Source organism: Anomaloglossus baeobatrachus, chromosome 4 (assembly GCF_048569485.1).
Source record: "Anomaloglossus baeobatrachus isolate aAnoBae1 chromosome 4, aAnoBae1.hap1, whole genome shotgun sequence".
NCBI lineage: Eukaryota > Metazoa > Chordata > Amphibia > Anura > Aromobatidae > Anomaloglossus > Anomaloglossus baeobatrachus.
This window is the reverse complement of record NC_134356.1, coordinates 666,476,023-666,502,723: the sequence shown is the minus strand read 5'-3', so window position 1 is coordinate 666,502,723 and position 26,701 is coordinate 666,476,023. Positions and strand designations below refer to the sequence as shown.

The window sequence follows — 26,701 nt, the reverse complement described above, 5'->3', positions numbered from 1 at the left end:
TCAGAACGCAGCTTTTCAGCTGCGCTCTGAAGCGGACCTTTTTTAAGCTGCGGTGCAGAGCGCACACCTGCGCACATAGCATCAGACATCAAAATCGTATGAGGGATGTCACACGTTACAATTGACTAGGTTCGTGCAACAAAACGCTCAATTCTAGAGAATGATACGATGTGTTTGCGATCAACGGTTTTGCGTCCAATCCTGATTGCAAGTAGATCTCACACGCAGATACCTCACAAACGATGCCGGATGTGCGTCACTTACAACTTGACCCCAACGACGGATTGTGAGATATATTGAAGCGTGTGTAGCGGGCTTAAGCGTTGACTCAGAATGGAGGACAGATTCAACAGAAAGTCTTTGGGGCGGAATTATCGAGCAGATTTCACCAAAATTCTGGTCTTTGAAACGTTGCGAAACTTTTGTAGAACTTTTTGCAACTTTTATGCCAGTTTGACTAGTATTGTAAATTTGATACATGTGGATGTTTCGTCAGGAGGGGTGTGACCAAGCCTAATTATAATTTATGCCACAATAGTGATATTAATTATGACAAAAATATTCCCTTGTGTACATTTCTTTTATGGTACAGGCAGCTAAAATATGTATAAAAGTAGCAAAAAATCCAGCTCACAATCTCTGCATCAACTTTCTGCTTAGAGCCCAGACAAAGGCCTCGCCACGACCTGACAATCGAACTAGTAACACAGGAAGGTCCAACTCAAATGAACAGTTTCTTCTTTATTTCTTGAGAATTTCAAGTATACGTGACATCAAAATTTCCATGAGAATGCCGCTACATTGGCATATGCATCAACGCGTTTCTGGTGTATTTCCATCCTTAAAGGGAACCTGTCACCACTTTTTTGGCGTATAAGCTGCGGCCACCACCACCGGGCTCTTATATACAGCAGTCTAACATGCTGTATATAAGAGCCCAGGCCAGGGGTATAACATAAAAAAACTCTTTATAATACTTACCTAATGGTCGCTCGGTTGGCCAGATGGGCGTCTCCGTTCTCTGGTGCCGCCTCTTTCGGCCATCTTCATCCTCCTTCTTCTCTAGCCGCGGTGCATGACATTTCCAACGTCATCCACACTCGCCGGCATTCAGGCCTGAGCAGGCGCACTTTGATCTGCCCTGTACAAAGTATTGTAGTGCGCCTGCGCAGGACCGGCGAGTGTGTATGACGTAGGATGCGTCATGCACACAGGAGTCAGAAGGAGGACAAAGATGGCTGAAAGAGGCGGCGCCAGCAGCGGACAACGGAGACACCCATCTGGCCAACCGAGTGACCGTTGACCGGTGAGTATTATAAAGTGTTTTTTGTTCTCACAGTGGCCTGGGCTCTTATATACAGCATGTTAGAATGCTGTATATAAGAGGCCAGTGGTGGTGGCCGCAGCTTATACGCTAAAAAAGTGGTGACAAGTTCCCTTTAATCATGATGCATCACGGTGTCAAGGCGGCCATGAATTTACTGTGATGCAATCTAATTGTGCATCTACCTTAAATCTGTCTGCATCCAAATTAGAGTCATTTGGTAGTAGCATGCATACTATTCTTTCATACACAGACCAGAGACATGACACGGATCTGCATAGAAAATAATGACTGTTTAATATGGAAGTGGACAATACATTTAAAGGGAATTATTGGCTAGGAGCCAATAATACGTAGCCCGTCTCCTATTGGGTAATCTATCATAGAGCTTATTCTGTGATACGGAATATACTGTAATGTGCTTGGTTCCTCATTTATTTAAGCTATGTCAGCATGATTCACTCATCACATGAAAGTCTCCAGACTGTCTGAGTCTTATGTCTGAATGCAGAACTAGGTGTGGTACAACTCAAACACCATCTTAAATCCTGGTTTTTGGATATCTTCATATAACTCTTATATATACTCCTAATAGTTCATAATCTTGTCCATAACAACGAGACATCAAAATTTCCACGAGAAAGCCACTACATTGATATATGCATCAACGCGTTTCTGGTGTGTTGCCACCCTTAAAATTTTGGAATTTTGATGTCCCGTGATGCATCAAGATTAAGATTGGAAACACACCAGAAACGCGTTGACGCATATGCCAATGTAGTAGCTTTCTCATGGAAATTTTGATGTCCCATGATGCATCAAGATTAAGATTGGAAACACACCAGAAACGCGTTGATGCATATTCCAATGTAGCGGCTTTCTCATGGAAATTTGGATGTCCCATGATGCATCATGATTAAGTGTGGAAACACACCAGAAACGCGTTGATGCACATGCCAATGTAGCAGCTTTCTCATGGAAATTTGGATGTCCCATGATGCATCATGATTAAGTGTGGAAACACACCAGAAACGCGTTGATGCACATGCCAATGTAGCGGCTTTCTCATGGAAATTTTGATGTCCCATGATGCATCATGATTAAGTGTGGAAACACACCAGAAACGCGTTGATGCATATGCCAATGTAGTGGCTTTCTCGTGGAAATTTTGATGTCCCATGATGCATCATGATTAAGGGTGGAAACACACTAGAAACGCGTTGATGCATATGCCAATGTAGCGGCTTTCTCGTGGAAATTTTGATGTCCCATGATGCATCATGATTAAGTGTGGAAACACACCAGAAACGCGTTGATGCATATGCCAATGTAGCGGCTTTCTCGTGGAAATTTTGATGTCCCATGATGCATCATGATGAAGGGTGGAAACACACTAGAAACGCGTTGGTGCATATACCAATGTAGCGGCTTTCTCGTGGAAATTTTGATGTCCCATGATGCATCATGATTAAGGGTGGAAACACACTAGAAACGCGTTGATGCATATGCCAATGTAGGGGCTTTCTCGTGGAAATTTTGATGTCCCGTGATGCATCATGATTAAGGGTGGAAACACACTAGAAACGCGTTGATGCATATGCCAATGTAGGGGCTTTTTCGTGGAAATTTTGATGTCCCATGATGCATCATGATTAAGGGTGGAAACACACTAGAAACGCGTTGATGCATATGCCAATGTAGGGGCTTTCTCGTGGAAATTTTGATGTCCCGTGATGCATCATGATTAAGGGTGGAAACACACTAGAAACGCGTTGATGCATATGCAATGTAGGGGCTTTTTCGTGGAAATTTTGATGTCCGTGATGCATCATGATTAAGGGTGGAAACACACCAGAAACGCGTTGATGCATATGCCAATGTAGCGGCTTTCTCGTGGAAATTTTGATGTCACGTGTACTTGAAATTCTCAAGAAATAAAGAAGAAACTGTTTATTTGAGCCGGACCTTCCTGTGTTACCAGCTAAAATATGCACCAAATTCTTACAAAGTCCAGCTTCTTCATAAATTTGGCCAATCTTTCGACTGTGCTCCATTCATTAAGTTTTTATCCATTTTTTTTTCCTTACCTTGCACAAATTTCAACAGATGCTGTAGACAGGGTACCTTCTGGACTGCTAACTACAAAAAACAAACAAAAAAACACACAGAATGCACCTTTTGTACTTAAATTACAAACTGAGGCACAATTTTACATGGGGCTTCTATTTTACAACATATAGTACTTTTGCCCTCTTCTGGTAGAACACCCAATTCCTAAACCGGTCCAGCCATAAAACTTGTTATGACAAAAAAGGGAGAGTTCAACATTTTACATCAACAACTTTACACTTACCATTTGGATCGTCCTTTACCGTAACTGAAAGATCAAAGTTTTTGCATTCCTTTTCTTTCTCTCTCAGAAGCGCATAGTATACCGACATAACCTAAAGAGTCAGTGAGTAAAACAGAAATATTAAAACTTAAGATAGGACACGGCAAACTAACTTGTGTTACATATTGGATTCATTGATGGGTCATAAACTCTATGGTGAAATCTGTTTTTTACCATCATGTTACTGGTGGAAATGGAACTAGGGAGACAGATGACACCACAGACATTGGGCATGGGGAGTAAGGGAGCTTAGATCAGAACTCTCTACCCAACCTACAAAGCTCAAACTTTCACACCAGCCCTTTGGAATTTGTGTTTCTTTCCCTGCTTATATCTTTTATAAGAAAGTTTCACTAACTTTCCCAACTTACAAATAATTGAGTCTACAATATGTTTCTTATACAGTGGGTACGGAAAGTATTCAGACCCCTTTAAATTTATCACTCTTTGTTTCATTGCAGCCATTTGGTAAATTCAAAAAAGCTCATTTTTTTCTCATTAATGTACACTCTGCTCCCCATCCCCCATCTTGACAGAAAAAAACAGAAATGTAGACATTTTTGCAAATTTATTAAACAAAACAAACTGAAATATCACATGTTCATAAGTATTCAGACCCTTTGCTCAGACACTCATATTTAAGTCACATGCTGTCCATTTCCTTGTGATCCTCCTTGAGATGGTTCTACTCCTTCATTGGAGTCCAGCTGTGTGTAATTAAACTGATAGGACTTGACTTGATTTGAAAAGGCGCACACCTGTCTATATAAGACCTCACAGCTCACACTGCAAGTCACACCAAATGAGAATCATGAGGTCAAAGGAACTGCCAAAGGAGCTCAGAGACAGAATTGGGGCAAGGCACAGATCTGGCCAAGGTTACAAAAAAATTTCTGAAATACTCAAGGTTACTAAGAGCACAGTGGCCTCCATAATCCTTAAATGGAAGAAGTTTTGAACCACCAGAACTCTTCCTAGACTCGGCCGTCCAGCCAATCTGAGCAATCGTGGTAGAAGAGCCTTGGTAAACAAAGGTAAAGAAGAACCCCAAGATCACTGTGGCTGAGCCCCAGAGATGCAGTAGGGAGATGGCAGAAAGTCCCACAAAGTCAACTATCACTGCAGCCCTCCACCAGTCGGGTCTTTATGGCAGAGTGGCCCGACGGAAGCCTCTCCTCAGTGCAAGACATATGAAAGCCGCATAGAGTTTGCAAAAAAACACATGAAGGACTCCCAGACTATGAGAAATGAGATTCTCTAGTCGGATGAGATGAAGATAGAACTTTTTGGTGATAATTCTAAGCGGTATGTGTGGAGAATACCAGGCACTGCTCATCACCTGCCCAATACAATCCCAACAGTGAAACATGGTGGTGGCAGCATCATGCTATGGGGCTGTTTTTCAGTTGCAGGGACAGGACGACTGGTGGCAATTGAAGGAAAGATGAATGTGGCCAAGTACAGAGATATCCTGGAGGAAAACCTCTTCCAGAGTGCTCTGGACCTCAGATTTGGCTGAACGTTCACCTTCCAACAAGACAATGACCCTAAGCACACAGCTAAAATAACCAAGGAGTGGCTTCAGAACAAGTCTGTGACCATTCTTGACCGGCCCAGCCAGAGCCCTGACCTAAACCCAATTGAGCATCTCTGCAGAGACCTGAAAATGTTGTCCACCAACGTTCACCATCCAACCTGACGGAACTGAAGAGGATCTGCAAGGAAAAATGGCCGAGGATCCCCAAATCCAGGTGTTAGAAACTTGTTGCACCATTCCCAAAAAGACTCATGGCTGTACTAGCTCAAAAGGGAGGGTCTACTCAATACTGAGCCAAGGGGCTGAATACTTATGACCATGTGATATTTCAGTTTTTCTTGTTTAATAAATTTGTAAAAGTCTCTACATTTTTTTTTTCTGCAAGATGGAGGATGGGGTGCAGAGTGTACATTAATGAGAAAAAAATGAACTTTTTGGAATTTACCAAATGTCTACAGTGAAACAAAGAGTGAAAAATTTAAAGGGATCTGAGTTCTTTCTGTACCCGCTGTAACATACACATAACTGTATGAGGGCTTGTTTTCTACTAGAAACAATTCAAAATGTTAAAAACGTAATAGTTTGTGTTGCTTATACCAATCCGTTAAATTTTTATTTTTCCATCAATAGACCTGTGTGACGGCTTGTGTTTTGCGGAGTGAGATCTGCTGTTGCTATGAATAACATGGTGCGGAATGACTTTTCAATCACGTTTTATTTTATATTTTATTTGGAAGGCACAGTAGCAATCATGTCATTTTTAGATCTTTTTAATGTTTTTTAATCTTCCAAATTACAAAAAGTTCATATTTGGGCTTGGTGAACAGCTGTTGCTATCTGTGTGTTTCCTATGGTTTCAGACTTTATAAGGTGAGCCTATTCACATCTATTTTCCCTCTTCTTAGCTATCATTTGCTTCATTGTTTCACTTTTCTCTTCTTCCCCTTCTAACGGTCTCTGTATCACTCTACTCTGTCATTCCTTTTATCTATTGTGTTTCACGCCAACTCCATCCATTTCTGCTCTTTCTCCGAGGTCGGCTCTTTCCGCCAACTCCTCTGCGCAGTCGCACAATTCCAGCCTTTTCTGGCATGTCACATAACACGTCGGTGTGTCCCATGATTCACCGGCCCCGGCTTTAAAACCGTGCCCAGATCAAACACGGGAGCACTACCCACCATGCCGGACACAGGTAGTGTACTATCACATCTGTCACTGCATTTACTGCCCTTGTTTGTTTGGACACTCACCTTTACTAATATCACGATAGGTATTGTTTCCCATTCTTTTCGGTTTATAAGAAGCACCAAATTATAAGACACACCCCAAATTTAGAGAAAAAGAGGGTCTGTCTTATAATCTGGCGGTGTCTTACCAGAGAGGGGTGGCAGCGGTGGTGGAGTAGGCTCACAGGAGGCAAGGGCAGTGGTGGAGCAGGGCAATGCTGCGGGTGCTGCAGCCAGCAGGGGTCACAGATGTTGTCCCAAAAACTGTCGGCGGTGGCGGCTGAGTTGGGACAGCTGTGCTGGTGTTGGGACAGCTGTGCTGGGGCTGCGGGCGGGGAGAGGTTCAAATAATGGCGCCCAGAGCCGGCGTATGCGCAGATTGAGCTCTCAGCTCATTGACAAGCTGAGATCACATCTGAGCACGCACCGCCTCTGGGCGCCATTTTTCTTAAGTCTGCTGCTGGGAGATTCAAGGGCCGGAGGCGGTGCATGCGCAGATGAGATTTTGAGCTGAGAGCTCCAACTGCGGGCGTCCCGGCTTTGGGCACCATTATTTGAAACCCTCACTGCCCGCAGCCCCAGCCGCAGCTGCCAACCCTGAACAGCCGCTGCAACATGTGCACAGCCTCAGCAGTCCCTGCACAGCCTCAGCACACCCTACACAGCCTCAGCACACCCTACACGCCTCATCACACCCTACATAGCCTCATCACACCCTGCACAGCCTCAGCACCCCCTGCACAGCCTCAGCACACCCTGCACAGCCTCAGCACACCCTGCACAGCCTCAGCACACCCTGCACAGCCTCAGCACACCCTGCACAGCCTCAGCACACCCTACACAGCCTCAGCACACCCTACACAGCCTCAGCACACCCCGCACAGCCTCAGCACACCCTACACAGCCTCATCACACCCTGCACAGCCTCAGCACACCCTGCACAGCACTGCCCCTGCCTTCCTGCTGCCCCTCTTCACCACCCCCTGGTAAGCTATATTCGGATTTTAAGATGCATGTCTCACTTTCCTCCCAAATTTTTGGGAGGAAAAGTGAGTCTTATAATCTTAAAAATATGTTGTGTGGATATATATATATATATATATATATATATATATATATATATATAATGTATTCAGTTATGCAAACACTCTCCCTGTATTTCTCTGTAAACATTGGGAATATGTAGAAGAGACCTGGATCATATTTCAGTGGAGACTTGCTTGAATCTGATCGTGGGCCCAGAACAATCAGAGCAGGCTGAAGGCCAAAGGAGATTCACAAAATACTAGCAAATTAATTAATTAACAAATAATTTAGGAGCAAAACAGTAACAATGCAGTGACAAGACAAGAATCTGCATAATTAATCATATACTTAATAGCTGAAAGTCACATTTATGTATGTGATAGCCAAGATGATTGTCTACAAAATGAAGGTCGTCTCACGCTCAGAGCTGTAGTGGATGGTGAGATAAGGAGCCTGAAAGTCAAAAGTCCAAATCATTGTTACCCTTTTGCTCCTCAGTATATGTGCTCACTATGTTGCTGGACTCTTTGGAGTTGTCTTTAGTCAATTACAGGTGGTAGTAATTGTGTGATCTGGCTATACTTACCGTCATTGCAGCTTGACCTTTGCCCTCGGCTTTCACGGTAAACTCCTTATTCACTCTGGTCTGTAAAATAATGTTTTAAAATTACATGTGAATCAATCTGCATAGAAAATGGAGTACCAAGAACTAAATTGAAGTAAATCGAAGTGGATGGGTGCAGATGAAGGATGTACACAGTATGAGGGATGTATCACAACCCCATGAAGACCTTTGTTGACTCTACATCTGTCACTAGAAAATAGTAACAGCCAACTACAAAGAAAATATCTAACTTTGATGTTGACCAACTCTGATTTTGCTAAATCTTGGCCAAAACTCCTAGTGAAACAAAAAAACTCAAATCCCAAAGACTGTTTTATGCATTATTTATTATTAGGGATGATCGAATACCTCAAATATTCGGCTTTGCGAATATTTGCCGAATAGGTCGCCGCTATTCGACTATTCGCGAATATTCGATGCGCAATGTAAGTCTATGGGAAACCCGAATAACAACTATTCAGAACTATTCGGACTTCCCATAGACTTACGTTGCGCATCGAATATTCGTAGAATATTCGCGAAGCCGAATCCATCCATCTGTATACACTAATTAAAGAAGAGTTAAACTTTCCACCTTTCCCTACGTATTTGGTTAAGAACTCGACATGGTAACAAAACCCTTCACGTGTTGAATCTCACATTACAACCACTGATAGACACATGTTGCATAGTCCTCTGGTGACCAAGTCATAGAAATTATTTCTTTCAAATCGGTCCATCTTGTAGCACACACCTCAGAATTAGTGATGGGTGAATGTGTACAGCACTTTTCAATAACCGAAGAAGCGTTTCGATGCTCAAGCGCTCTCAATACTTGATCAATTATAATTATCCTTGGCGTTCGAGTGCCATGCTGTTTTTGAGCAACTAAACATGGAGGGATTGCCCGCCAATCACGGTAATGCTACAGCCATGCTGGCCACTGGCATTACTGCAATTGGTCTAATGCACCACATTATCTAGCCCCATTCCAGGTTCGGGCATACTGTTGCCCTAAGAGGTGAGCACCTTAAGAGGACTCCAAAGAGGCATGTGCGCGTGCGCAGGCCTAGGGAGCCAACAGCAAGGGCCGGTAATGGAGCAGCAGGGAAGGTGAGTGTGCCTGCGTCCCCACTGGGGGAGGAGACAGGACAGCCTTGCCTGTATTATAAGGAGATTTAACCCTTTAAGCAAATTTTGACCTCAATGGCCAGGCCAAATTTTAAAAATCTGACCACTGTCACTTTATGAGTTAATAATTCTGGAATGCTTCAACAAATCCCGGTGGTTCTGAGATTGTTTTTTTTTTTAAGTGACATATTGTACTTTATGATAGTGGTAAATTTAGGACCACATTTTTTGCTTTATTTGTGAAAAAATTGGAAATTTGGCAATAATTTTGAAAATGTTGCTATTTTCAAACTTTGAAATTTTACTACCATGTTTATTTGGCCCCTCACAGCTTAAAAATAGCAGGCCACAGCTGCCCCAGAAGTAGCACATCCATTAGATGTGCCAATCCTGGCATTTCGCCCCCGACTCTTTCCATTGCCCTTATATTACCCCATTTGCCCTGGCAAACTGGGTAATATAAGGTGTTCATAACAGCTGTGTAATGTCAGCTGGCATGAAGCCCAGGGGTTTGTAATGTTGAGGCCGACATTACCATTGCAGTCCGTAATAAAAAAAATAAAGACGACAAAAATATCTGAAAAATAACTCTCCGACACATTCCCTTTCACCAATTTGTTGTAAAAAAAAAAAAAAATCGCAAGGAAAATAAAAAAATAAATAATCCCAACCCGGTCTCGCATAATCCATTTTGGAGGTCCCACGATGACTTTGTCTTCCAGGATATGGGGGGCACGTTGAGAGAACACATCCCCCATGTTCTGGAAGATCAGGTACTCCATGTGAGTATGCCTGCAGTGACCTCACTGAGACTACTGCAGGCACACTCCCTGGGTCACACTGAGGGTGGTGTGAACTGCAGTAGCCTCAGCGACATCACTGTATTGACATCATTGCAGTCTCACTGCTCACAGAGAGTTGGCTGAGAGCCGGCTCTCTGCACATGTGCCCACCAATTTTGCAGAAGAAGAGAAGCAGGGACTTGGTGCTAATGAAGTACCCGGGAGAGGACAGGGAGGGTGACAGGGGGAGACCTGAGGACTTTTCTCTCCCATTTGACATGTGAAGACAAAATGACTGACGGCACTACCAAAACTACAATGCGAACAGTGACAGAAAAGAGACAGTTGCACTCTGAAATGCTAAAGCATGAAAACTATGAATTTAAGAAGTTGTTGCCATCTGCCATGTCCGATGACAGAGAAAGCAGAGGAGGAGGAGGATTGCGGTGAGCGCACAACTCATGCGCCCACCATTTTAGATAATCAGGTGGGGGACCGGAGGCGACTGACCACACCAGTGGTCTGGGGGAGACTGGGGGATGACATTTCTCTTCCATCTGACATGTTTGATCATATCAGATTGGAGAATGATCATTGTTTTATTGGCGCTGCATTCCCTTTTACAGTGTATAATGGTGATCACGTGACCGGGGACTGGAAAATACAACCCGAATCATGATCTACAGGGTCTCAGCTACCCCCTTTTTTTTCTGTAAAATCTGTTTTCTCTTTTCTTTTGTATATTTTATTGTCATGCCTTAAAAGTAGTACACTTTTCCCAGCATCGACCTGGGAGTCAGATGTGTCCAGCCATCTTCCCTTGTTATTCCCATTTAATTTTAGTTATGTTTCAATCCATTTAAGAAATATACAGCCCCCCAGTCCTCTTGAGAGGGTCTTCCGGAAAAATGCTTGAGTTTCCCAGTCACTTCCATTATACTCGTTACTCAAATTGAGCTCTTCTGAGGGTCTGACCTACTCAACTTGAATAACGAGCATTCGAGCATTTTAGTGCACAATCATCATTACTTGGGATATGATAAACCAAGACGATAAGTAAGAAAAACAATATTACAACAGAATTGTCCACAAAGTCAGCAATGTACAATAATCCTCACCGTAGCAGAACGTGCCAGCATAGCATTTTCTGGACTGAAGAGGTACTTTATTGGATGCCTCATTTCTGGTAGATTGAGGGTCACATGGAGATCCAACGTGTTATGATTTGGGATGTCTATCTGATATTGAGCCAGAGCTTGAAACATCACAAATGTGGCCTAGAAAAGTCAAGAACAGTCGTGTATTAGACAATTTTATAGAAAGTTAAGAGAGACAGGAAACAATACATAAAATGAATGAGTATAACATGAATGAACACAAGAAGGATGAAGAAGCCTGAAATTATTGATATCAAGATTCTGGTTAGCAATGCTCTGTTATCCTGCAGAACCTATGTTGGGCCTCATATTTTCCTCTGTTCCCGGTCTAGTACTGTGTTGTGTGGGAGGGGTCTGTTCATTGGAGCCTCGTTCTGGGTGATTGCTTTATCTGGGACCGCCACCAATGATAGTTCATGTTCAACAGTGTACATCTCTGGTTTCCGTAAGCAACTGACCTTATCTTGTCCCTCTACCTAGTTCCTCATACCATCTCCTTGCCTTCTCTGACCTGACTCCATGTGTCCCTGACCTTTGGCAATGTTTTCTGACCCTGGCTCCTCTCGTTCCCATGTACCCGACTTATCCTCTTGGGTTTCCAACCTTGGCTCGTCCCCTGACTCCGGATCCACTTTCTTCCTGGTTCTTGACGTGACTTTCTGGTTTTCAGACCCTTGTCTCTCACTTAGATTTCGGCTTGTCTTTGTCGCTTCGTCACTGACATTACCTCCTTTCTTCTGACTCCTGACTTGTTCAACTATCACTCACTAGTGTGTCTAGCGACACCTAGTGTACACTTCCTATAGATATTCTCCACTATTGTGTCTGGCGACATCTAGTGATGTAGTGTCGCATTGCACCTGGGTGTTTCACATCACCTTTGACTTCACTTACTTGAGTAGAACCAGAAACCTCTCCATAATATCTTTGCTCTTTTATCCAGCGCACAATCGGTCCAGTTAGATCATACTTTTTCAAGCGCAAGAGAGCCAGAAGAGCGTAAGATGTGGCCTCAATAGATAGAAAGCGCGATCCTGCATCCCATTGAACTTTGTCTTGTGATGGAAATAGAAAACCAGTTATGAAACAATATTGTCAAAAACTGTGTAAGTCACTTAGATGATTTATCTTGTGTACTGTAATAAATCAAGACAAGTTACCGAACTGGTCCAACATGGTAAATTCATCCTGTTACATCTGGTTGAGCAACACATGAAGGTCTATCTCGCCAATAGCCCAGATCTACTTTCATTTTCTGTTCCTTTGTCTACTTTCCAACGATCAATATTTGAAGTGTTTTTGATGTTGCAGAATTTCTGCACCTATTATGTAAATTAGTTTTCTTACATTTTTGCAATGCGTTTTTTAAACATGCTTTTTTTGTCATGTTCTTAATGCTGCGGTTTTAGTCTCTGGGGATTTATGCTTTAAATAAAGCTTCTTTGTTTGTGACACTTTCTGGTATTTTGCATTGACAGAACTTTCTTCACATTCTTAGGTACAGAGCATATGTCCCACTGCACTAGGAAGATACTGAAGTTTCAAGCAATGTAACTTCAGAGTGTCGTTAGCAGGCGAACCAGTAGAGGGCAGCAGAGTAGTCAACACACTGAGTCAGTAGCAGGAGGTCAAGGCAGTGTACAGGACTATGCAAATCATGGTCAGATGATAGCTGAGGTTCAGAAGCCAAGAGGTGATGGATACAGCCAAAGGGAGAGACGGAGGCCGGAGTCAGGAATGTGGATACAGATCAGATGCAGGGCCAGGGAAGTCTAAGTACAAACAAGGGAGGAGGACAAACAGGTCGGGACCAGGATAAGACAGACATGGAAAGGTAAACAGTGGATAGAAGTGGGTAGTCAGGGGTCGGGGCGGACGGATGAGCGAAGGAGGGTACAGGTCAGAACAGGGTCCCTAGGAGACAGAACAGATGTGGAAACTCATGGAGCCAGAACACACAATGCAGAGCAAAGCTATCACTGGCACTGAATCGGAGGTGCAGAACCAGGATATAGTGTCTGGAGCGAGGCAAGGAGGAGTTAACCCCTGACATGACCAGGCCACAGCTGGGGAAAATAAAAGAGCACAGCGGCCATAACAGGCCTTAGAAACACACTAAAAACAAAGGTATATTTTTTACCTGCGTATTTTGTGCATGTATTGTAAGTCTAATGGGAAAATCTACACAGAAAACTCAGTCCATGCATGAGAAACTGAAATGTTGCGAATTTCAAAAACACTCCACAGCCCAGTTTATGCAGCGTAAAAAAGAAGCAGGAGATTTCTATGAATTCAATCTATTTTGTTGGAACTCTATGATGCTTTGTCTATGAAGCACCGAAAACATCTAGAGTCAAAAATGCACCAAATACTTATCATGGGAAATTTTGTGCCATCATTGCCAACAGGTCAATGGCAGTGCGAAATTTAAATAAGGAAAAAGGGGCAAGCAAGGAGGAAGCAGGAGGAAGAATAAATAAAGTGGACCCAACCGAGATAGTCCCGCCCCAATGCACCTGACAACCAAGCGATGCACTAATTTCTGGACCTTTGAGAATGTATGTTTGATTGCCAAAAAGACCAATCAGGTAATTGATGGAATGACTTGATTCACCGTGCTAGCGCCAATATAGCACTGCCTTTACTTTATATGGGAAAATGCCGCTGGTTGGTTCCCTTTAAGTATTGGTGTCTGCCACTGTTGTGTGAAATCTATTCACCTGTTATAGTCCGCTATCAGTCTCCAAAGGGGAACACTCAACCAGCCTTTTAGGAAGTCTTGATAGCATAATTTGACTTGTTACTATTTGTTTTCAACTGAAGGTTTACTTTATATGTCATAACTAAAGACATTTTTAATTTTTCTTGTGACTTACAAAGTCTAGAATTTTAAAATATTGATTTACTCTAGTACATAATTGATGTAGGGTAAAAATATAGACAATAAAGAAGATTTAGGCGCTGTTGAGTACCTGTGCTTGCAGACAGCAGCCTCTCTGGTTGGTCTATTGACCCGGCCAAAGCAAGAGCATAGGAGGTCATCGCGATGGTGTGTGGTTTGGTTAGACCGGAGAACTGACCCAGCAAGAAGGTGGCCGCTCTTTCAATACCGACCCTCAGGTTCTATAAAACGTTATTGAAGATAAATTTCATGTTAATATGTACTGGATTGTTATTCTATGAAGGGAAGATAATGATGAATCACTCACGTTGACATATGAAGTACAGATCTTTTCACTTTCCAGCATAACAATGAGGACAAAGGCAGTGAGCGAAACATCTTCTGATGACCCCTTAATACCTCCCTGGGTAAAAAAAAAATATACCAAAAATTGCACCAAAACCAATCAAGTTTGTGTGACTGAAGTCCTGTACCGTACATACCATCATCGCCTGTGGAAATTCTTGGCCCTCTTCTTTGAACGTTCCTTTAGGTTCCTGTTTCAAAAGTATCAACCATTTGATTGAATCACATATATCCTTGGTTTGAATATTCGCCAGGGGATGCGCCATTGCAAAAACTCTGACTACGAAAGCAGTTAGCCTGGTTACAAAGAAAACGTATTATCCGAGAGGAGAAATGATAATGTCCAAGTGGTCAGACTCCTATTGGAGACCGATTGTTTCCTAGAGGAAAAAATGACCTTATCTTTGGTTTTGATCATCATTAACTACCCTACATCGCGGAAAAGAGGCTCACCATGTGCTTGCTGCCATATTTGTGGAACTTGCATAGGAACCGTCTCCTTTACGGTAGACAAGTTGATTTGTATAACCTGCAATGTTAAGAATCAAATTATTCTCCAGTTCTATTAGTAAATAATATCTTTAAAGCGCACCAATCAGCAGGATTTTACTATACAGTCATATGAAAAAGTTTGGGCACCCCTATTAATGTTAACCTTTTTTCTTTATAACAATTTGGGTTTTTGCTATTTCAGTTTCATATATCTAATAACTGATGGACTGAGTAATATTTCTGGATTGAAATGAGGTTTATTGTACTAACAGAAAATGTGTAATCTGCATTTAAACTAAATTTGACCGATGCAAAAGTATGGGCACCTCAACATAAAAGTGACATTAATATTTTGTAGATCCTCCTTTTGCAAAAATCACAGCCTCTAGTCGCATCCTGTAGCTTTTAATGAGTTCCTGGATCCTGGATGAAGGTAGATTTGACCATTCCTGTTTACAAAACAATTCCAGTTAAGTTTGATGGTCGCCGAACATGGACAGCCGCTTCACATCATCCCACAGATTTTCAATGATATTCAGGTCTGGGGAATGGGATGGCCATTCCAGAACATTGTAATTGTTCCTCTGCATGAATGCCTGAGTAGATTTGGAGCGGTGTTTTGGATCATTGTCTTGCTGAAATATCCATCCCCTGCGTAACTTCAACTTCGTCACTGATTCTTGCACATTATTGTCAAGAATCTGCTGATACTGAGTTGAATCCATGCGACCCTCAACTTTAACAAGATTCCCGGTGCCGGCATTGGCCACACAGCCCCAAAGCATGATGGAACCTCCACCAAATTTTACTGTGGGTAGCAAGTGCTTTTCTTGGAATGCTGTGTTTTTTTGCTTCCATGCATAACGCCTTTTTGTATGACCAAACAACTCAATCTTTGTTTCATCAGTCCACAGGACCTTCTTCCAAAATGTAACTGGCTTGTCCAAATGTGGTTTTGCATACCTCAGGCGACTCTGTTTGTGGCGTGCTTGCAGAAACGGCTTCTTTCGCATCACTCTCCCATACAGCTTCTCCTTGTGCAACGTGCGCTGTATTGTTGACCGATGCACAGTGACATCATCTGCAGCAAGATGAAGCTGCAGGTCTTTGGAGGTGGTCTGTGGATTGTCCTTGACTGTTCTCACCATTCTTCTTCTCTGACTTTCTGATATTTTTCTTGGCCTGCCACTTCTGGGCTTAACAAGAACTGTACCTGTGTTCTTCCATTTCCTTACTATGTTCCTCACAGTGGAAACTGACAGGTTAAATCTCTGAGACAACTTTTTGTACCTTCCCCTGAACAACTATGTTGAATAATCTTTGGTTTCAGATCATTTGAGAGTTGTTTTGAGGAGCCCATGATGCCACTCGTCATAGGAGATTCAAATAGGAGAACAACTTGCAAGTGGCCACCTTAAATACCTTTTCTCATGATTGGATACACCTGCCTATGAAGTTCAAAGCTCAATGAGGTTACAAAACCAATTTAGTGCTTTAGTAAGTCAGTAAAAAAGTAGTTAGGAGTGTTCAAATCAAGAAATTGATAAGGGTGCCCATACTTTTGCACCGGTCAAATTTTGTTTAAAAGCAGATTGCACATTTTCTGTTAGTATAATTAACCTCATTTCAATCCAGAAATATTACTCAGTCCATCATTTATTAGATATATAAAACTGAAATAGCTGCTGCAAAAACCCAAATTGTTATAAAGAAAAAAGGTTAACATTAATAGGGGTGCCCAAACTTTTTCATATGATTGTATATCATAAAGCCAGTGCTATACTGGCACTATCAGGCTGATTCTATATATACTGTTAGTTGTCAGCTCGGATGTATAGGTTTTGAAACACAAGGAAGTAAAGTTTGTAAAATGAGCAGCTTTTTGAATGACAGCAGCTGCCGATCAGCTGATTGCTGGGGTGGGCTTTCATAGTGATTCCTGCCCCCCTGCCTGTTGTTCCTGCTCCTTTCTGTTAGTTATGCTAATTCTATTATAGAATCATTTTACTGAGTGCTAGAAGGACCTCTGCTGATGTCATATCCATGTGATCAGAAGGGGTGGGGTCTCAGCCAACAGAAAAACAAAGTTGCTTCCTGGTATCAGCTATGTTGGCTGAGGCCCGACCCCTACTGGTCACATGGGTATGACATCAGCACAGGTCCGTCAGGTCCTTCTAGCACTTACTAAAATGATTCTATAATAGACTTAGCATAAGTAACAGAACTATATCAGTACTGTTCTTAACAACAGTACTGAGAAAAGATAGGAGGATATTACAAACTTTAGAATTATATGTGATGTGGATTATTTTTTTTTTTGGGCTATCCCTTTTCTTTTGAAAATGATCCCACAGGGCTTTGGTTAAGAAGGAAGCAAATGATACATCTGTATTGCAGTGCACCTTAGGGTGACATTTGAAGGGTGTAATAGGTAAATAGGTGTAACTAAGATGGAAGCCCTGTAGGCAATTGCCAAAGCAATCTATTGGCATGACACAACTATGTGATGGGGCACTCTAGGATCGAGAAGACGACGCACCATCCAAGCATGAATTCTGAACTTGAAAAATAAATGATCTATTTCAAGAACTTTTAGCTTCTTATTCTAATTTACTTACCCTGCTTGATGTTCTTGATGGCTTCGTCTCTTCGATTCAAACCCACTGTATCCCACTGGTTGGTGGCATCAAAGTAAATGGTTGCAATTACAGTGGGAGCCAGACTGACCACGTTTTCATCTCCAGAACCACGTGGAACAACTATCAGTTTACTGAGATAGGAGCCGTCAATTACATTCTTCATTGGGCTGATTGAGTTGCCTGAATTGCATTTGTAATATAATTTTAGGCACTAAACATAGTAAGTTGATATAGTCTAAAAACTAGACAATAACAAAATAATAATACAAATAAATGTTATTTTATAAAAACAAAAATATATAGCATTGTCCATTGAATATCTGAAAATGTCTTGAGAGCAGCTTATTCACTTTTTAAGCTGAAGTCATGATTGTTTCTTTACTTACTGTTTATGGCTGAGCCATTGGCCCAAACTGCGTGCTCCGAATGAAGCCACCAAAAGCAGGTTTGCCTCTCCAGCATTGGAGGGGCTCAGGAGGGAGGAGGGTCCAGCTTCAGAGCAGTGCTTCTAGAATCTAAGGCCTCATTCACACATCAGTATTTTTGAATTAGGCCGGTGTCCCACTTGCGATTGCCTCGCGTGTATCTCGCGCAAGTCTCGCGGTGCATCACCCGTCCACAGACTCACACTCTCCCCACAGGAGCGTATCAGCTGCATAGAGATGCATGCAACCGACCCACTCCTGTGAGGAGAGTGTGAGTCCGTGACGGGTGATACACCACAAGATTCGCGCAAGATACACGCGAGGTAATCGCAAGTTTGACACCGGCCTTAGTGTTTCCCCAGTATTTCTCAAACCAGGAGCATCTCTGAAACACAGAATAGGTGTCAATTTGTTCAATTACTGTATAGGTTCTTGGTAAGTTCCACTCCTGGCTTTGTATACAAACACTGATGCAAAAATACTAATGTCTAAATGAGACCTAAGTCAAAGATTTGCAAGTGTGTGCGTCTTACTTGGGGAAACTGGCCCCCTCTGATAGACTGGAGATGTGGCCGGTAATCGAGGCAACAAGCAACAAACTATAGGATAAGAAACCCTCCGTTCTTGAGAATGGTGAGGATTCCGGTTTTTACAAATACTTTTGCAATTTTACCCCTTTACAAGTTAATTTCCTATCAAATATAAGGCCACACAAACAATACAAAACATCAACGAGTCTTAGTAAACAAGTTGAAGTTGAAATTAAATCTTAGGATCTTCTTCTAGAATCTCACTGGGGTTGGCCAAATAGTAGATGATCATCTTCTGGACAATGGCAGACCTTGATACTATTATTTTACTTGTATCTACAAAAAATAGCTTTGTCATGACTTATGAGCACATACAGTCCTGCTCATCATTATTGGCACCCATAAAGTTTTAGTACCGTATTTTTCGGATTATTAGACACACTTTTCCTTCCAAAAATTTGGGAGGAAAATGAGGGTTGCATCTTAACATCCGAATGTAGCTTACCGGGGGGTGGTGGAGAGGGGTCACGGGAGGCAGGACAGTGCTGTGCACTGTGCTGCTCTCTGTGGCACTCCTCTGTGTGGTGGGTGGCCCTGCTTTGTACAGCTTTGTCCGGTGGGCGGCACTGGTCTGTGCAGCAGGCGGTGCTGCTCTGTACGTCTCTGTGCAGCGGGGTGCGCTACTCTGTGTGGATGGCAGTGAAGCTTTGTGCGGTGGACAGCGAGGCTCTGTGTGGTGGGCAGCGAGGCATGGGCTATTCTGAAGATGTTGACGCCGGTAATGGCTTCCAAATAATGGCGCCCAGAGTTGGTGTGTGCACAGATGGAACTCTCAGTTTAACCTCTTATCTTTGCACATGCCAACTCCGCCACCATTTCTTTGAAGCCCGCACCGCCAACATCTTCAGAATGGTCAGTGCTTCACTGACCGGTTCGAGCACCAGCACAGAGCAGTGCTGGCTGACCCAGCACAGCACCGCAGCCTGTAGTGAGTTTCTTGTCCCCCGCAGCATTGCTGTACTCTTGTACCGTCCCTGTCTCATGTGACCTCTGGTCCACTACCTCTGCCACCCTACCTCCCCGGTAAGACACCCCCGATTTATAAAACGGACCCCATATTTTTTTTACCTTTTTTTATTTCTAAATTTGGGGTCCGTCTTATAATTCGGTGTATCTTATAAAACGAAAAATATGGTACATAATGTGGAATATCTCCTGGAAAAAAATCAATCAGGTGAAGTTGCTTTTTTGTATAGCGCACTTGTCACTCGTGTTGAATACAAAAGAGCAAATGATAAACAACAATTTTAAACAGGGGGGATGTCTGAGGACATCAAAACTGCACTTATTACCAAACACAACACTTCCAAAGGGTAAAAGGCCATCTGCAAAGACCTTGGTATCCCAATTTCAACAGTGCGCAATGTTATTAAGAAGTTTGCCAATCAGGGAACCTCAAAGAACCTCCCTGGACGTGGGGGAATGAAAAGAATTGACAAAAGATATCTTTGAAGGTTGGTGCAAATGTTGTAGAAAGTACTACGTCAAACATCCAAAGACCTGTAAGGTAACCTGGAACAGTCTGAGGTCATGGTTTCAACAAGTACCATACACCCCTATACACCATGTGAGCCCCCAGAAGAATCCCACATGAAACACGCGTTGGGGTCCTGGAGGTGCACCACCATATAAAATCTGGGTAATTATGGGTGTTTCCCATTATGGAGCTGAGTACCATTGTTGTCATTAACATGCCCTTTACTATGAGCGAGTGTTACCTTTTGTGGAATTGAGTACTATTGCTGCTACTATGCATGTGCACTTTATTTCCAACCTCTATTAGTTTGATATGTATCTTTGTGCTTTCCTCATTTGTACTCCTCACCAGCTCTATGTCTTCTATTGTTCATGTTGTATTGTCATTGTGTATGTTCAATAAATAAATCTAATCATGGTGGATTTATGACTATCTGTTATAGGTTTTGATTGTATCTTAAGTCTCTACCAAATGCCTCTCCACAATAATCCATCTGTAGCAAGTTGGGTTTTCTGATCTACAGTACATAGTGGGTCACAATAACTTTCCCCTTTGCCCTTTGCTCAGATGTTGCTGGCATAAGTACTATACTCTGCACACTAAACCAAGCAGAGCTTTATGAGCAAAGGCCAAGGAAGAAACCATTGCTGAGAAAAAGACATAAAAAGGAACAACTGATCTTTGCCATAGATTACCTTGACAAACCACAATTTTTCTGGGAAATTGTTCTGTGTACAGATGAAACAAAAATAGACCTTTTTGGCAATGCAAAGCAACAGTTTGTTTACAGATGGTGTAGTGAACCTTATGAGGAAAAGAACACCCTGCCAACAGTTAAGCATGGTGGAGGATTCATAATGCTGTGGGGTAGTTTTGCTGTGTCTGGTACTTTAAAACTTACCTGTATGACAGTAATCATGAAGTCAGAGAATTATCAAGAGGTTCTACCCAGTGTAAGAAAACTTGGTTTGAGTCGAAGATCATGAGTCTTCAAGCAAGACAATGACCCAAAGCACACATTCAAAAGTTCACAGGAGAGGTTGAAAAAGAAAATATGAACTATTTTAAAAAGGACACCAATGAGTCTTGACCTCAATCCTATTGAAAATCTTTGGGGTGAACTGAAATCTGCCATTGGGAAAAAGAACTCGGCAAACATGCAAGGAGCTTGAACAAACGGCAAAGGGAGAGTGGGAGAAAATACCAGCGGAGAAGTACAAGAAGGTTATAGATGGCTACAAGAAATGTTTGGAGGCTGTCATCAATGCCAAAGGGTGTGCAACCAAGTATTAATTAGGGGGTAACCAAGTATTAATTAGGGGGGGCAACCAAGTATTAATTAGGGGGCGCCAAGTATTAATTGGGGCAACCAAGTATTAATTAGGGGTGCAACCAAGTATTAATTGGGGGCAACCAAGTATTAATTAGAGGGGCAACCAAGTATTAATTAGGGGGGCAACCAAGTATTAATTAGGGGTGCAACCAAGTATTAATTGGGGGGGCAACCAAGTATTAATTGGGGATGAAACCAAGTATTAATTAGGGGGCAACCAAGTATTAATTGGGGGGACAACCAAGTATTAATTAGGGGGGCAACCAAGTATTAATTGGGGGTGTAACCAAGTATTAATTAAGGTGGCAATCAAGTATTAATTAGGGGTGAAACCAAGTACTCGGGGCCTTTATTGCTGCACATGCTGTTTATTTGGTTTCTTCTTTGATATTGCAGCATGTAGGTTGACAAACAATGTTGTATTGTCGTATTACTTTGGACACTAATTAAAAAATCCTGAGTATATAACTTGATTACATTCCCATATATTTCATAAAGCTGAGTGGAGGATACCGGGCACCGCTGATCCCTGTATGGCTGACAAAGCTGTGCTTTCAGGCAGGTGGAGACCTGGGTGCGTGTCCCAAAGCAAAGGCGATACAAGATCCACAATGAAGAGATGTCACGTCGGTCCGACGTGGCACACCCTCATCCTCCCTCACTACCTGTACCCCTGATGTGATCGTGGAATAAAAAGAAAAATATTTTATTCGACCTTTGGAGTGCGACCTTTCATCTCTTCATTGTGATTCCCATATATTTCTGAAGATATTGTACAATATATGAAAAAATGAAGGCGTGCCAATAATGGTGAGCAGCATTGTATGTTAGTATGTGATTCCCATGACACTGACAAGGCGCAGGACGATCATCTCTGAAGAAGGAGCGGCTGTGGCACAAGAGCAATAAGAATTATTTTTTTTACCTTGAATAGTCACGATTGTCTCGATCTCTGTGCCGGGTACGATGTTTTTCGCAGTCAGTGCAGGCACGGTCTCTATCTGAACCCCATCTATTGGTGATAAACAACAGATCAGTCTATTACTAGTTATGTGTTCTTCAGATACATAATATATTATTAAAGAGTTAAAAACTTTCCTTAATCGTCTATTTTACTAAATATCTGTATTCTATACAAAATACCAGTCCTGTAGCATATTTTTCTTAGAATTTTCGATCATTTTATTGCTTTAAAACTTCTCCTGAAAACGTATTGATAAACTGACAACTGGGCATGGCCATTCTTCTAGTCAAAATGGCGTGTCTCTGAAGACTGACTTTGTCAGCATAGATTGGACTGTGTGATGGAGACATCCACTCCAACTGGGCACACAGAATTGTCAATTCAGAAGTAGAGATGAGCGGACCCGTGGATAGAGATGAGCGAACCCGTGGATAGAGATGAGCGGACCCATGGATAGAGATGAGCGGACCCATGGATAGAGATGAGCGGACCCATGGATAGAGATGAGCGGACCCGTGGATAGAGATGAGCGGACCCATGGATAGAGATGAGCGGACCCGTGGATAGAGATGAGCGGACCCGTGGATAGAGATGAGCGGACCCGTGGATAGAGATGAGCGGACCCATGGATAGAGATGAGCGGACCCATGGATAGAGAGGAGCTGACCCGTGGATAGAGATGAGCGGACTCGTGGATAGAGATGAGCGGACCCATGGATAGAGATGAGCTGACCCGTGGATAGAGATGAGCGGACCCGTGGATAGAGATGAGCGGACCCGTGGATAGAGATGAGCGGACCCATGGATAGAGATGAGCGGACAAGTGGATAGAGATGAGCGGACCCGTGGATAGAGAGGAGCTGACCCGTGGATTGAGATGAGCGGACCCGTGGATAGAGATGAGCGGACCCGTGGATAGAGATGAGCGGACCCGTGGATAGAGATGAGCGGACCCGTGGATAGAGATGAGCGGACCCGTGGATAGAGATGAGCGGACCCGTGGATAGAGATGAGCGGACCCGTGGATAGAGATGAGCGGACCCGTGGATAGAGATGAGCGGACCCGTGGATAGAGATGAGCGGACCCGTGGATAGAGATGAGCGGACCCGTGGATAGAGATGAGCGGACCCGTGGATAGAGATGAGCGGACCCGTGGATAGAGATGAACGGACCCGTGGATAGAGATGAGCGGACCCGTGGATAGAGATGAGCGGACCCGTGGATAGGGATGAGCGGACAAGTGGATAGAGATGAGCGGACCCGTGGATAGAGATGAGCGGACCCGTGGATAGAGATGAGCGGACCCGTGGATAGAGATGAGCGGACCCATTGATAGAGATGAGCGGACCCGTGGATAGAGATGAGCGGACCCGTGGATAGAGATGAGCGGACCCGTGGATAGAGATGAGCGGACCCGTGGATAGAGATGAGCGGACCCGTGGATAGAGATGAGCGGACCCGTGGATAGAGATGAGCGGACCCGTGGATAGAGATGAGCGGACCCATGGATAGAGATGAGCGGACCCGTGGATAAAGATGAGTGGAGTCCGTGCATAGAGATGAGTGGACCCATGGATAGAGATGAGCTGACCCATGGATAGAGATGAGTGGACTCATGGATAGAGATGAGCTGACCCATGGATAGAGATGAGCGGACCCATGGAAAGAGATGAGCGGACCCGTGGATAAAGATGAGTGGACCCATGGATAGAGATGAGTGGACCCAAGGATAGAGATGAGCGGACCCGTGGATAAAGATGAGTTGAGCCGTGCATAGAGATGAGTGGACCCATGGATAGAGATGAGCGGACTGTTGATAGAGAAGAGCGGACCCGTGGTTAGAGACGATCGGACCCATGGATAGAGAATACCTGTGAATAGAGATGAGTGGACCCGTGAATAGAGATGAGCGGACCCGTGAATAGAGATGAGCGGACTGTTGATAGAGAAGAGCGGACCCGTGGTTAGAGACGATCGGACCCATGGATAGAGAATACCCGTGAATAGAGATGAGCAGACCCGTGGATAGAGATGAGCAGACCCGTGGATAGAGATGAGTGGACCCGTGGATAGAGCTGAGCGGACCCATGGATAGAGATGAGAGGACCCGTGAATAGAGATGAGCAGACCCGTGAATAGAGAGAACACATATTATGCTCACCTTATTTTCCGTTCCATCGCCGGTCTCCCGGGTCTTGTAGTTCGCCGCTACAGGATGTGTATCGGTAACCATCACGACGAGGGAGGAACTTCCACTGTCAGCCACTACTCAAAGGCAGCGCACTGACCAATCAGAGGCAAGCGGCTCATGCCTTTGACGTCAGCGCTCTGGCAGAAGTTCCTCCCTCGTTGCGATGGTTACCGATACACATTCTGTACTGGCGAACTACAAGATCCAGGAGGCCGGCGATGGAACGGAAGGTAAGGTGAGCATAATATGTGCGTGTGCGTGCATGTTTGTGTGTGTTTGTACGTGTGTGGAATGACACAATAGGAGACCAGGATGGGACATTAACAAGTTGTGGAAGGAATTGTCTGCATTGTAATGATTTCCTATGGGAAATCTTGCTTTGCTGAACAAGTAACTTGGTTAACAAGCACAGTCCCAGAACAGATTGTTCTCGTTAACCAAGGTGCCACTGTACTGCCAAGACGAGCAGTAATCTGAAAATTCAGATAAAACATACAACTATGCAATTAAAAAGTAAATGACATCTTCAAATTACAACCAGCAATGTTATACAAGGTGGCCATAAAATAACCTAAGGTGTGTGGAGTTGTGTGCAGACTGACCCAATGGACAGAATTGGCTGTAAATTGGTACGTATGCTATTCAAGGCATGGGGAAACGGAAAGCATCTTAAAAAAAAAAAAATGTTATACCAAAACTCACCACCAGGTGAAAATGTGGTGCTGTACAGTGAGCGAGCGGCCCAAAAACCATGTTATTGGAGATGTCACCATTGTTCCACAGACTAGCATAACTGCTCAATACAATTGTGACATCTCCAATTATCGGCACACGGTTTTTGGGCCGCTCGCTCACTGTACAGCGCCACATTTTCACCTGATGAGCAGCTTTGGTACAATTTTTTTTTTTTTTTTTAAAGATGCCTTCCATTTCCTTATGCCTTGAATAGCATACACACCAATTTTCAGCCAATTCTGTCCACTGGGTGAGTCTGCACACGGCTCCAAACACCTTAGGTTATTTTATGGCCACTTTGTATGTTTCCTTTGTATTTCTGACTAAAGGGGGCTTTTCACACTGCGACATCGCTAACGATATATCATCGGGGTCAGGTCAGGTTAGTGACGCACATCCGGCACCGTTAGCGATATCGCAGCATGTGACACCAAGGAGCGACGATCAACGAGCGCAAAAACATGAAAAATCGTTGCTCGTTGACACGTCGCTCCTTTTCCAAATATCGTTGCTGCTGCAGGTACGATGCTGTTTGTCGTTCCTGCGGCAGCACACATCGCTGTGTGTGACACCGCAGGAACGACGAACATCTCCTTACCTGCGTCCACCAGCTATGAAGCAGGAAGGAGGTGGGCGGGATGTTCCGGCCGCTCATCTCCGCCCCTCCTCTGCTATTGGACGGCTGCCGTGTGACGTTGCTGTGAAACCGCACAAACCGCCTCCTTAGAAAGGAGGCGGATTGCCGGCCAGAGCGACGTCGCAGGGAAGCTAAGTCCGTGTGACGGGTGTTAGCGATGTTGTGCACCACGGGCATCGATTTGCCAGTGACGCACAACCGACGGGGGCGGGTACGCTCGCTAGCGATATCGGTCCAGAAGACCTCTGCTAGCCCTCAGTCCAGAAGACCACTGCGCAACCAGCTCTGTCCTCACCTATTGTACCACCACCCATTCCCTGTAGACTGTGAGGGCGGCTTTGCACACTACGACATCGCAGGTGCGATGTTGGTGGGGTCAAATCGAAAGTGACGCACATCCGGCGTCACTTGCGATGTCGTAGTGTGTAAATCCTAGATGATACGATGAACGAGCGCAAAAGCGTCGTTATCGTATCATCGGTGCAGGCTCCGACATTTCCATAATGTCGGTGCTGCGACAGGTACGATCTTGTTCCTCGTTCCTGCGGCAGCACACATCGCTGTGTGAGAAGCCGCAGGAGCGAGGAACATCTCCTACCTGCCGCCGGCCACAATGCGGAAGGAAGGAGGTGGGCAGGATGTTTACATCCTGCTCATCTCCGCCCCTCCGCCGCTATTTGCCGCCTGCCGTGTGACGTCGCTATGACGCCGCACGACCCGCCCCCTTAGGAAGGAGGCGGGTCGCCGGCCAGAGCGACAGTCGCAGGGAAGGTGAGTGCATGTGAAGCTGG

The 26,701-nt window shown here is 43.9% G+C and overlaps 1 protein-coding gene across 1 annotated transcript in view; it reads right to left on the bottom strand.

Moving 5' to 3' along the window:
* LOC142302076 (venom factor-like) overlaps positions 1–26,701 on the bottom strand; it is a 229,470-nt gene that overhangs the window by 33,520 nt on the left and 169,249 nt on the right. Inside the window, exons 23-33 of the mRNA XM_075343155.1 lie at positions 22,308–22,394; positions 17,537–17,737; positions 14,880–14,955; positions 14,564–14,723; positions 14,389–14,484; positions 14,152–14,302; positions 12,074–12,234; positions 11,141–11,299; positions 8,092–8,151; positions 3,678–3,768; positions 3,412–3,463 (exon numbers count right to left, since the gene is read on the bottom strand). Coding sequence (XP_075199270.1) covers positions 3,412–3,463; positions 3,678–3,768; positions 8,092–8,151; positions 11,141–11,299; positions 12,074–12,234; positions 14,152–14,302; positions 14,389–14,484; positions 14,564–14,723; positions 14,880–14,955; positions 17,537–17,737; positions 22,308–22,394 — 1,294 coding nt within the window. The remainder of the gene's footprint in view (positions 1–3,411; positions 3,464–3,677; positions 3,769–8,091; positions 8,152–11,140; positions 11,300–12,073; positions 12,235–14,151; positions 14,303–14,388; positions 14,485–14,563; positions 14,724–14,879; positions 14,956–17,536; positions 17,738–22,307; positions 22,395–26,701) is intronic.